Raw genomic sequence first — 12,014 nt, 5'->3', positions numbered from 1 at the left:
AGTACCGAGTACCTCGTACGGATTACCTGACATGTGGCGGGCCCCCTTTAGGCTTTGGAGAGAAAGCGTTGTGGGCAAAGGCCTGGAGGATCAGCTGGCTGGTGCACCTGGAGCACCTGGCGCGAGCCTGTGGCGCTCGTCCCCGCTCAATGATGTTTCAGAAGGCCAGCAGGTGCTATTCCTGGCCCCAGACTGCATCTTCAATTTCCGTTTCAGATTCAGCCTAAGTGCAATGAATTTATTGCAGTCGCTCAACAATACGCTTACCATGTCCCTTAGCTGTCCTTAGATCCCTCCATCACCTCTGATTCTTCCCTTTACGACGGTGGTAGCATTCTCCGGTCTCAGGCGCGCTCGCGGTCCCGTTGTACAAACCGCGTAACTACACATCCTCCCCAGCTGGTGGGCTTCCGCCGTCCGCACCTACGATCAATTCAGCGCACCTGCGCCTGCGCCTCACAAGACTGTTTCTGTGGGAATTTACCAGCGTGAAGCGACGTCTTTCTTCTGAGCAAGCGATTGATTGGATTCCTTCGAGCGTCAATCATCACAGATGGGGTCCGAGAATCCTCCCGCTGGGAGGCCAAAGGTGCCCGGCTTCACGGATTCATTCTGGTCCGCCGACTATGCTGGAGGGTTGGGGGTACTCTTTCAGAAGCTTCAACAGGGCGTGGTGGAGAACCAGCAAGTGCTCACAATTGCGAGCATGAGAGCAGATGCAGAAGAAATGTATAGCGACCGCCTGGGAGATATCGCCCCGAGCATTGATCGGATGACGGGCGGGTTTGCAAGAGACGATGGTGCGAGTACAAGAAAGGTAGGGATCCATCGCGGGCTCCAATTCAACATCTTTGCTGACCGTCTCCTCTTTTGAAGGCATACGAGGGCGTCCGAGGCGAGATGGTCGAGGCCTCCAAAAACCACCGCAAAATCGCTGACAACATCCGCGAACTCGTCGTAAACCCCTTCTCGCGATGGTGCGATTCACACGCTACACGGATACAAAATTCGCAGGACGACCTACAGGCGAAGATCAAAGCCCACGATAAGCAAGCAGAAGTGGTCAAGAAGTTAAGAAGCCAGTACTTCAACAAGTGCAGATTGGTCGAGGATCTCGAAGAAGAAAACAAGATGGCATTCGCCGGGCCAGCTAAGGAGAGTCCTAAGCCACAGAGTCCACCGCCGCCCAAGATTGTCCTTCCAGAAGATGAAATCGAAGACTTACCGGTCGAGATTGGTGACGAAACTTACCCGCCCGAAAAGCTGAAGTCGCTTCTTACCGATATGCTCGAGAAGATTCCCCTAGGCGAACACAAGGTCCCTATACTCGGCGTGTATCAAAATGTCTCCGCAGGCACGGATATCACCGATTACATCCAGAAATACATGAAGGCATCGAGCGTCGGGTACGCAGAGAAGATTGGACAAGATCTGATTGATCGTGGATTCTTGCGTCTGATAGGAAACATGGGCAACACATTCGCCAATAGTTCCAGAATGAAATATCAGTGGAAGCCGCGGACTTTCCAAATAACGGGTGTGCCTGAGAGGAGGAAGCCGTTGAGCAGATCGACGACAGGGGCGTCGGCAGATGGACTCTTGGAGTCGCCAACGGTTGGAAATATCACCGAGACCTTGCAGAGCTGGAATCCCTTGAACAACCCGTTTCCCAATGAGACGCAGGCTGATCGGCTGAAGCGTGAGGCTCGAGAAGCGGACGAGAAATACAAAGCCTCCGTTCGGAGACTGGATCTGTTGAGATGTAACCTCGAAGAATCGATGATGGATCATCTCAAATTCCTCGAGCGATGCGAAACAGATCGTCTGAAAGCCATCAAGTCTGTGATCCTGGACTTTTCGGGCGCCATCAGCAATAGTATACCATCTTTCCAGAGCCAGGTTGACCACATGATGCTATACCAGGAAACTATCCAGCCGTTGGGAGACTTGCGATATCTGCTTGAGAATTACCGAACAGGCGCATTCGTCCCCAAAGTCACACCGTACGAAAATTACTACGGAAGCGTGGACGACCAGACCTTTGGGGTTGACTTGGAAGCCCGAGCGCGAGCGGATCGGAAGAGAGTGCCTATCATTGTCACTTCCATACTAACATTCCTCGATAATCATTACCCCGATTTGGAGGGAGACGAAGCCAGACGGAATATATGGCTTGTGGATGTTCCTCTGGCAGCTACCCACCACCTGCGCAATCAAGTCAACAATGGCGCGCCAGTGGCCCGAGAGATCCTCGAGAAATATGAGATGCCTATCATCGCGAGTGTATTGAAGTTGTACCTTCTTGAGTTGCCAGGTGTGTTTACCCGATATCCTGTGAAAAGGAATGAAGCACTGACTCTTAGCAGATTCCCTTGTCTCTTCTCAAGTGTACGAGATCATCAAGACGATCTACGCGACGACATCCGATGCAATTCCAAACCCAATCTCAACCGACTCTGTCGACGCCTTGCCGAGGATAAAGGTCTTACAATCTACCCTTGGTCAACTTCGTCTCAACAATATTGCCACTCTCGACGCCATAGCGACACATTTCACCCGTCTAATTGACCTGACGTCCGCGGACGAAGCGTATGTTTCAGCACTTGCCAACGTCCTAGCTCCATGTATCTTACGCCCACGGACCGAGAATTCCCTGACACTAGAAGAGCGCCATGCATATCGCCTGATCCGTGACCTATTCGACCATAAAGAAGCGATCTTCGGTGAACTCAAGCGGCAATCATCCACCCTTTCGGGATCAAACAGTCTCTCCCACCGCCAGCGTGCCGTCAGCACTACAGATGAGAGCTCTCGACGAGCGAATATGGAAGCTCGCGCACGGGCTATCACGGAGCAGAGAGAACAGCGACAGCGAGAAAAGTCCCCAGCACCCACGAATCGACATAGGCGAGATAAGAGCACGGATGGGAGCATCGGTCGGTTTCCCGTCGTAGCGAGTCCCAGGCCTGATGGGAGTCATGGGCGAAGCGTGAGTAGTGTGGGCTTGCCGTCTGCCACGAAACGAGGGAGTCTCGAAGTTCCTGGAAGCAACGAGTCCTCGCCCATCCAGGCACGGAATCAGAGTGCCGTAGAGAGGAACGCAACTACCCCACCAACGGCAAGAAACCCTGAGGGTGCATCCTCAAGCTCAGTCACCACCAACGGCCAAAGCCACGGGCAAGATCATATGCTCTCTTCACCAGATTCGATAACAAGTGCGAGCCTGAACCTACCTGGTACATTTAGTGGAGGAGGGCCGGGCCCGCACATTCCTCCACCACTAGACGATGACGATCATGATCAGGAATCCGATACTTCCCCTGTTCCTGTATCTACAGCTTCGAATGCAGGATCCCGGCCAGGATCACTAAAAAGAGTTGCAGCCACGAGCGACCGCAAGCCGGTTGGTGTGTCAAGGTCTGCCGTTTCAGGGAGTCTGAGCCGACGACTTGCCAACTCCGGTGTTAATAGTGGCGGCCTGAGTGAGGACGCAACTTCGAATCACCCTACGGCAAGTGGTCAGGCCCACGGCGTCCAGTTGGTTGATAGGGCTATGGATGACTTCTCCTAATCGAAATTATAATAACGAGACAGCCACGTATCGTATGATGGGATTGGGGCTTTGAGAATGTATACTTGGAATTTGTCCAGGACGGTCAGTTCAATGTAACGAGCACGAAGACATTTTGTGGATCAGCTACTGCAGCAGGGCGCTGGATGACTTTCAGCCCACCATACCGTGGCAGCAAGGCGGGACCCTGTATCACGAATATTCCTTCGAGAGATCAGAGAAGGATGAAAGGAGAAACGTTTCTTCATCATGATGGCAACAGTGGGAGCATGGACGGTGGGGGACACATTGTAGCGAGGACTCCATATTGAGCGAATGCTACAAAAATCAGCTTCATCCCACGTACTCACGATTACCATCTCCTCCACATCAAAGCGTCAGCGTCGATCCAGCAAGCACTAAGCGTTGCAATTGTAGCCGTAGTTCTTCTTCTCCAATGGGCTTTATATCACAACATGGTGTCACAGGTGCCTGGCAGGACATGCTTGGACGGTTTTATGATGGTCCACGAAAGGCAGATGTGCTTCATGCACCCAGGCTTTTCTGTGGGAGTTGTGTCATGACAGATTCAATAAAGGATCTATGCAGAGGACTGCTACTTTCGTCAAACAGTACAACCTTCTCAATTTACCAGCTCTCAATGCCGTGTCATGGCACCCAAAACGTAAGGAAAAAGTCTCATGTGTCCGTGTGTGGGTGGAAGAGGGATTCAGTACATCGTTCCATAGACCCGTGTCAGAACAAATCCAATCCGTTCCTATCCGTTCCAAGCCTTCGTTGCCTCTCCCAGCTGACCTAAGGAAATCTTCTTCAATGTGTCCTCGAAGGAAGTATGTGGGAAATCCAAACAAGACGACCGCGTAGGGACCAAACCACGCCGTGTAGTTCCACCGTGTCGAGCGGAATCGTGTGGAAAGTCGAAAAGGTCAAAAGGCAACTTTTGTCAGAGGCAAGTCGATGGTCGTTCAGTCAGAAGTCGACCAAGTTGAACTCAACACATGGATGGCTGCTGGCCTTCCCGTTTGGGTTTTGATGGCCGGCACCTCCTCATTCATCAACAAACATTAAGCATGCGTCTAAAAGGACCCCCCAAAAAAAGTCTTACACCCTCATACCCAGGTCACTGTCGAAGTCGATCTCGTCGCTCTCGGAGCTCAGATCTGGAGTCATGACACCTCGCTGGGCCTCGACCGGCATTTCGTCTTCGGCCTCGCTCAGGGGGTCCATCCCGATCCCGCTGTCGTATCGTCTCCGCCCGCGCTTCTTCAGGATACCGGCCGCGGGGAACGCCGAGGTGGAGGGGAGAGTCACCGACGAGCGGCGGCGACGGTGCTTCTTGCCCCGGGTCAGTTCCACGCTGCCCGCGACGTGATCGTCCGCGTCGTCGTCGGGGCCGTCGACGTCGCCGTGCCCTCCTCGATCATCCGCGTCCTCGACTTCGGAGAACTCGGAGAATCTGACCACACTGGCGGGTGTCATGGGTCCTTCTCCTCCGAGGATCTCGTCGCTGCGCATGTCATCGCTCTCCAGCTCCCAATTGGCGTGCCGCACCTTGGCGCCGCGGATGTATTTCTTGATGTCCTTTTCGAATTGCATGTTAGTCCGGAGGTGGCCGTGGTAATTGCCGCGGAGGATCTCCTCGCACACGGCGATCTCGTCCTTCCAGTTGGCCTCGAGGTTGGTGTTGATGTTCTTGAGCTTCTGCAGCCGAGTGTTCAGCGCCTCGACCTCGGCCTTGTGCTCGCGGTCCGACACGCGGCGCTGGCCCTCGAGGTTCTCCAGCCGCTCCTTGATGCCTTCCGAGTACTGGCGCGCCGCGCCCAGGGCGGACTCGAGCTCGTTGATCTTCTTCAGCCGCTCGACGGCAGACTCTTCGGCCGCCCGCCGCCCGCGAGTCTCGGCGGCCACTTTGGCGTCCAGGTCTGAGAGCTGTTGCGTGAACTCTGCGGTCGTGGCGGCCCTCACCTCCTGGAGTCGGGATGCTTGTTCCGCTTCCACGAGTTCAACCAGGTCCTCCAGGCGTTTGACTTCCAGTCGGTACTTCTCCATCGCGGCAATGAGGCATTGTTTGTTGGCTTCGTGCTCTCTGGCCTCGCGCTCGAGCGCCTGAGCTCGCATGCGTTGCTCGAGCATCTCCTCGGCATTCTTGTCGATGGCGTCCTCGAGTTCTTTGATTCTGTTGTTCGCCTTCTCCGCTGCGACAAGGGCGTGGTCGAAGTTGCCCCGCAGAGAGCGCTGCTGTTCTCGCATCGACTTCAACTCTGCTTCACGATCCCGCACCTGGGTGGCAACCGCCTTCAGTTTCGCCAGCATCTCGGGCATGAGGCGCGCATAATCGAAGGACATGACCGTTTCTCCGGGGACGAGCCTTTCAAGCTCGAACCGCATGTTGCGGAAGTGTGTCTTGATGGTGGCGATGCATCCACTGGCGTCGTCGGTGTTGCAGGGAAACCCCAGGGATTTGATCTCGACGGCCATGGCTTGGAGTGCCACTTCAGCTTCTTCCGCTCGATTGATGGCGGCGTGGAGTTCTTTGGAGAGTTCGTGAGAAGGAATCTCGGGGGGTTCGAGGGCTGTTTGCGGCGCGCCAAAGGAACGGGCAGGCGAGTCTGCAAAGTGGATGGTGTTCGTCGAAGAGCCTTGGCTGGATCGGAAGAGGGCTTGTTTTTCCTGTCGCGCTGACTCGAGCTCCAGGTCCACCGTGGCATCGTCCTCTGGGTCGATTGGTTGATTCTCGTTGCTGGCAGAGTCATCCTCGTAGATCTGAAAGCCGTCCTCGCCATCACCGAAATGTGGTGAACTGCTGCCGCCGAGTCCGCAACTGTCGTCGTTGGATCTCTGGGTCAGCTCGGCCACTTCAGCTTCCAGCTGGGTGATTCGTTGCTGGCTCCCGACAGGATCGCATTGCGGAAGAGAGACTTGACGGAGCCTGGAAGCATCCAATTCATCCTTGAGGGTTTGCAGTTCCTTGTTCTTCCGCTCAAGTTGGCGTTGCAGCTCGGCCTTGGACTTCGTCTCTGCTTGATACCGATTCATCTCGTCGCTCAAGCCGTGTCGCCGAATCCGTCTGGTGGTCCTGGCGTCAAGTACTTCACGGAACGGGGTAAATTGGATTTCATCGTGATCCCGATATCGGGTGATGGCCGGAGTGGACACTCTTCTGAACTTGGGGGTTTTCAGAGAAGCTTTGCCAACGGCAGGTGTGAGGCCTGTTGTTCCATGGGGGAGGAGTGGTTCAGAGAAACGAGCTCTCTTCTGAGGTCTCTTTCTGGACGGGGTGGTTGCCTGTGTTGGTTTGATGGGCGAGATGGCGGCACTTGATCTCTTGGTCCGGCGGACTGGAGCTGTATCTGCGGAGTTATTGTCGGCCATGTTGGTGTGCAGGGGGGATCATGCAGAGTTATTGATGCAATAAGCAATCAGCATCCAAACTGTTGAAGAGAGAATCGAACTTGTAGAAGCAGGAGAAAAACCGTTGTGGTCGGGAAAGTGGTTGCATATAAACAAACGGCGGCCGAAAGAGGCAGTGGACCAACATATTTCCCGAAGCGGTTTAGGGGTATGGCCGGACACGCCAAGACGAGGCTGTCTAAGCCCGACGCGTGGAAGCGTGTTTCAACACAAGCTGAATGATTCTGCATTGATTGGTTCTGGGCTGTCTACCTCGTGGATGGCAATTGGAGACCCTCTTTGAGCTTTTGGAGGACAATGAGCTCACCTGCTTCAGCAATCCTAGTGCTTGTCTCTGCTTGATAGAGCATCGCTTCCACCGTTACCCACGGTATTGAGGCCACCACTGCCTCAGCCTCCTTCACCAGGCTCAGGATGAATGCACATGACGAGATTTTGATCCCTGTTTCTCCTGGCAACAAAGCAGGGACTGTGTCTGGCAGTGTGCGGAATCGGTCGACCGAGACGTGACTCAGCCTTGTGGTAATTGGACACCACATCTGAGAAGGGAAACGGCTCACGGGTCACCCAGCTGTGGTCTCAGAGGACTGTGCTCTGGGGTTGACTGCATGTTTCTCACTTCTTTGATGCGAGGGATATATATAGTATTTGTTCCAAAGGGTGCACCTTCAAGGGAGAGTCTCTCAGTGAGACACCCTCTGACTGCTGTCCAAGTTGACCCTGGATCAGATGTTCAGAGGTACAACTAGACCTGTCTTTAGTGCATTGTCCCTGCACAGTGACCCTCCGTAAATGGGCCAAGAAATCAGATCTGTCCAGCACGGTCATAGACGTTTTAGTGAGGATGCAGGGAAAAGACATCAGGGTTGTAAACAGACCCAAGTTTGTCGACGGGTGAATGCGGCATCTGGGGCGAATTGCCATTGACGTCACCGACACCTCGAAGTCGCAGTCGGCGGAACAAATTCTTTTTCTGTAAACACTCAGCCGTCCAGCAGCTGGAGCTCTCATTCCTCAACCACCACACGCCCAGGCAGACAATATCCAACTCCTGCCTGTCATGGGAGACTCCTCCTCCTCTCCAGATCAGTCACAAACCCCCCACTATTCTCAATATCGCTTGCGCGTGACCGCCGGACCCTCCTACGATGCCGCCACCCACAAAACCGTCCCCGTCAACAGCTCCGAGACGCTCACCTTCGAAACCTCGTCCATAATCCTCTCTGTGTGTGTGCGCATCCGGCATTTTACAGGCTTCCCGCCCTCCTCCCCCGTCACCGCCGAGAAGTACTTCACCTCGGATCTCCACAAATATGATCAATACAGCATATCCTTCAGCTTCGTCCCCAAGCAGGACATTCCTGGTGAAGAGCTGGTGTTTGGGAATGACTTTGACAGACCTATACGGGATAGATTGCCGCCGGGATTCAACCAGGCGTTTAGAATTGTCAAATGGTGGATTGACCCCGGGTTGGACGGGGATGTGTACGCGGACAGGCCATATTTGTACGGTCCGGCCTTGAGTAGCTGGAACATCTTGAGGATATGTGACGAAGTCATCCCGAAGGAGCAGCTGCCATTCTCGGCCTCTTCGTCAGATGCCGAGGACGGGGACGACGAGAAGAAGGTCGACGACGATGAAACCCACGCGTGGAAGATCCCCGAGGAGCACACCCAGAACTTCCACGACGCCGTCGTCGAAGAAGGCGGCGAGGGCACAGGCCTCGCTCTCCGCTCCGAGGCAAACATCCCCGCGGACCCGCCTGGCCGCCAGAAGCACTTCCTCAACCGCACCAACCTCGCCGCCTTCACCTTCGAGCGCGGCCGCCTCTACCAGTCCGACTTTGGCAACCCGTACCTGGACTTCAACGACTTCTCCCTCAAGCTCCCCGGCTTCACGCTGAACGTGATCCAGTACGTCGACTCCAAGACGCACGAGCTGCGATACACGCTGAAGAACAAGCGGAGCGGGGAGGTCTACGGCGTCGTGGTGTTTACATTGTTGTTTGGCCCGGAGTTGCGGGACGCCGCTCGAGAGTATGGGTCGGACAATCAGGACGGCGCGGAAGGGGAGGAAGACCGTGATAGAGAGCGTGAAGACATACCTTCGGATGAGGATGACATTGATTGAAAATACAAGGTCGATAGAAAGCGTCCTGGTGCACCTGGATATAGGACAGATAATGATACCCGACGATAGAGAGCGCGTCGTCTAGCTTCGGCTAGCCTCGTCTCGTCTCACTTCGTCTTCTCTACTCACCCTGTTTTGTTCGTCGCATTGGGGCTCTTCACGATGGCACATTGGGAAGGACGTCAGCAATACACGATGATGGCCCGCTCTACGAGATGCTCTACAAAGGGAAGCAAGACGGGCATTTCCAATTTTTCTTCTTTTCATTTGCGCCTGTCGCGCCCGCTATGTTCACCACGCGGTCCAGCGTTTGCGCTGGACGCGGGCTCTTTTCTCATTCTACGTGCCGTTTGCGCACGTTTTGTTCAGCACGGCGACGACCTCTTCGCGGTCGACCGCCCACCACCAGTACCACCACCACCACCACGACGAAAAAAACCACACAACCACCCCACCACCGCCACCGCCCATCAGAGCGTGGTGCCGCTGACGCGGTCCTCCAGCTCGATGTCCCGCTGGCCGGGACGCCCGCCCACGCCGGCGCGCCAGTCCTCGGGGATCTGGGCGCGGCGGGCCCTCATGGGCCAGGCCAGCTCGCCGTTGGCCGCCTTCGCGACCAAGAGACAGGCGGAGACAAGGCAGGCGGCGACGGCGCAGCTGACGACGCCGACGAGGGACCAGCCGAACGCGTTCTCCAGGGCGGCGATCGACGCCCCGAAGAGCGCCGGCGTCACCTTGCCGTCGACAAAGGTGTAGCCGAGGAGGAGGAACAGGGCGTTGTCGACGCTGGCCGGGTAGGCCACGTCGTTGGCTTGTTCCAGCAACGCGAACTGCGCACGGGGCCCGACGTGCATGAAGATGCTGCCCGCGGCGGTCAAGGAGACGGCCGCGCCGAGGTACACGGCGAACAGGACGAAGGCACGGTTGTGCAGCGGGTGTTTCTGGCGGGCGTCCTGGTTGCCCCTCGCAAAGAGCGGTTGGAGCAGGTCCATCAGCTGGTGCGCCATTGACAAGGTGATCGCGGACCAGAAGCCGATGCAAGCAAGGGCGAACTCTTTTGCGATGGTCGGTAGGCCGTCAGAGCCGGGCAACACGGATGGCGTGTTGATGAAGAGCAGGGCGGTGCCGGCGAGAAGCAAGACCGACGAGACGGCGCTCCAGAAGCTGTAGCTTGGGACCATGGGGTACCGCATCATCAAGCCGCCGCCGAGGTAGACGGGGATGACCAAGACCGAGATCAAGTGAGGACCTGTGGTGGTGAAGAAGAGGTAGAACGCCGTCGTGACTGCCGAGGGCTGAGGACGCGTGACCAGTTGGTAGAGCGCGGTGTACGAGAGCACGGTCTGGAAAATGGCGGCGGTGAGGAAGACGAGGACGAACAGAGCCATGGTCTTGAAATGTTGCAGGTACTCCACAGGGAAGAGGCGGGTCGACGGTGAGTTAAGGATCTTGTAGGCTTGCTGAAGGATAAGCAGCACGATCAAGATGATGCCAATGACCAGGGAGATGTACAGGTATCCACTTGTCCAAGGAGTCAATGTGCCGGCGAAGTTGAATGTGATCAACAGTGTGATGATGCCGAAGAAACTGAGCAGACCACCCAGGGTGTCGATGCAGTTGAGGCGATGACTCCAGTTGAAGACCGGTCCGCAAGCCCAAGGTGCGTTTGCGGCAATCTCAACCTCTGTCGGAAGCAGGTAGAAAAGGAAGACCAAGACCAAGGCGAGAAGGATGAACGCGGTGTAGAAACCCCAGGACCAGTTCTTGTCTCGATGGGCAAAGATAGAACCGAAGATGGGACCAACGATCAGGCCAAGCGTGGAGCTGACAGTGAGGAAGAAGTCGCGTCGGACCTTGTCTGCGAAACTGCTCTTGTGTTCCAAAAAGACCAGGGTGCCAAAGTGTTGACCTGCCAGACCGACGCCGAGGAGCATTCGCGTGTAGAAGAGAAACGCCATGTTTGGGGCAAAGCCAGGTGAGATGGTGGCGATCAAGACAATGACGGCGAAAACCATGTAGATCTGCTTGAATGGGACGATGACATAGAGGTGACCGGCGATGAGAGCTGTAGCTGCCGCGCCGATTGCTGGACCAGCGATGAGCCACTGAAATCCTTGGACGTTGAGGTCGTAGATGATGGTCGGGATCATGACGGGCATCATGCTCTCGGTGACCATGGTGATGAGATTGACAGAGGCCAACAGCAACGCAGTTGCAACCCATTTGCTAGTGGTAGTGTTGTCGATGTTGATGCTTCCACCTCGTCCATTGTTCACTTCGGGCTCAAAGAGGTTTCGGGTGAATCGCGACGCAGCGGACCAGACAGTGGCTTGGTAATGGCTGCTCGAGTCGCCGAAGATGGTGTTGGTGGAATTGTTCGCGGGTTCAGGCTCGATAAAGACTTCTTCGACGGTGAAGCTGGTTTCGACTCGGATGACGCCTTCGGGGGGAGTTGGTGGTCGTGCGTCGGTCCAGCCGCCAGCCATGACGGTGGTTGTACCAGGCATGATGAAGTCAGGGTCGATGTGATCCGAGTGAGAGTGGAAGCTGGGAGGGCTGCCAGAGAGATGACTGAAGCTTGGGGGAGGAGATGGTTCTGAACGGTGTTGAGAGTAGGCGGAAGAGTGAGAAGAGAGGTGAGAGCGAGAGCGTCGAGACCAGCGTCTGGTTGGGTAATTCAACGACATGTTTGCGCGGTTCAACGTCTGAACGCTCCTCTGCGATGTGTGTTGGAACTCTGGCGGATCGGTGGGAGGCGAAGTGCGATGTGGTAGTATGGCTCTGTATCTCAAGGTCAGTCTCTCAATTCTCAACTGCTCACAACCAATTTCTCTCACCACCGACAAAGGCTCTTTCAGAACAAGGGCAGTCTGCCTCTGCCGCGTCGACAGGGGGCACTTG

At 55.6% G+C, this 12,014-nt stretch overlaps 4 protein-coding genes across 4 annotated transcripts; 2 read left to right on the top strand and 2 right to left on the bottom strand.

The window, feature by feature from the left end:
* The first annotated feature begins 222 nt into the window (after positions 1-222).
* On the top strand, positions 223-4,001 carry PV07_06320 (uncharacterized protein). Its single transcript, XM_016393281.1, has 3 exons — positions 223-817; positions 877-2,314; positions 2,367-4,001. Exons 1-3 carry the CDS (start codon positions 554-556, stop codon positions 3,569-3,571), a joined length of 2,907 nt encoding a protein of 968 aa, XP_016250800.1. The 5' UTR covers positions 223-553; the 3' UTR covers positions 3,572-4,001.
* A 3-nt stretch (positions 4,002-4,004) lies between these two features.
* On the bottom strand, positions 4,005-7,020 carry PV07_06319 (uncharacterized protein). The gene has a single exon (XM_016393280.1). The coding sequence runs from the start codon at positions 6,941-6,943 to the stop codon at positions 4,673-4,675; it is 2,271 nt and encodes a 756-aa protein (XP_016250799.1). The 5' UTR covers positions 6,944-7,020; the 3' UTR covers positions 4,005-4,672.
* A 939-nt stretch (positions 7,021-7,959) lies between these two features.
* Positions 7,960-9,334, top strand: PV07_06318 (uncharacterized protein). The gene has a single exon (XM_016393279.1). It carries the CDS (start codon positions 8,043-8,045, stop codon positions 9,111-9,113), a length of 1,071 nt encoding a protein of 356 aa, XP_016250798.1. The 5' UTR covers positions 7,960-8,042; the 3' UTR covers positions 9,114-9,334.
* A 249-nt stretch (positions 9,335-9,583) lies between these two features.
* Positions 9,584-12,014, bottom strand: PV07_06317 (uncharacterized protein; the record flags this gene model as incomplete). Its single annotated transcript, XM_016393278.1, has 2 exons — positions 11,951-12,014; positions 9,584-11,894 (listed from the first exon to the last, which is right to left on the bottom strand). The coding sequence occupies exon 2, from the start codon at positions 11,798-11,800 to the stop codon at positions 9,584-9,586; it is 2,217 nt and encodes a 738-aa protein (XP_016250797.1). The 5' UTR covers positions 11,801-11,894; positions 11,951-12,014.

Source organism: Cladophialophora immunda (assembly GCF_000835495.1).
Source record: "Cladophialophora immunda strain CBS 83496 unplaced genomic scaffold supercont1.3, whole genome shotgun sequence".
Classification (NCBI taxonomy): Eukaryota; Fungi; Ascomycota; class Eurotiomycetes; order Chaetothyriales; family Herpotrichiellaceae; genus Cladophialophora; species Cladophialophora immunda.
This window is presented reverse-complemented; position numbering and strand designations above follow the sequence as displayed.

Coding starts and splice junctions, on each gene's coding strand:
- PV07_06318 (XM_016393279.1), top strand. CDS start 8,043: ATGGGAGACTCCTCCTCCTCTCCAGATCAGTCACAAACCCCCCACTAT.
- PV07_06320 (XM_016393281.1), top strand. CDS start 554: ATGGGGTCCGAGAATCCTCCCGCTGGGAGGCCAAAGGTGCCCGGCTTC. Junction 818..876: donor ATGGTGCGAGTACAAGAAAG/GTAGGGATCCAT, acceptor CCTCTTTTGAAG/GCATACGAGGGCGTCCGAGG. Junction 2,315..2,366: donor GTACCTTCTTGAGTTGCCAG/GTGTGTTTACCC, acceptor GACTCTTAGCAG/ATTCCCTTGTCTCTTCTCAA.
- PV07_06319 (XM_016393280.1), bottom strand. CDS start 6,943: ATGGCCGACAATAACTCCGCAGATACAGCTCCAGTCCGCCGGACCAAG.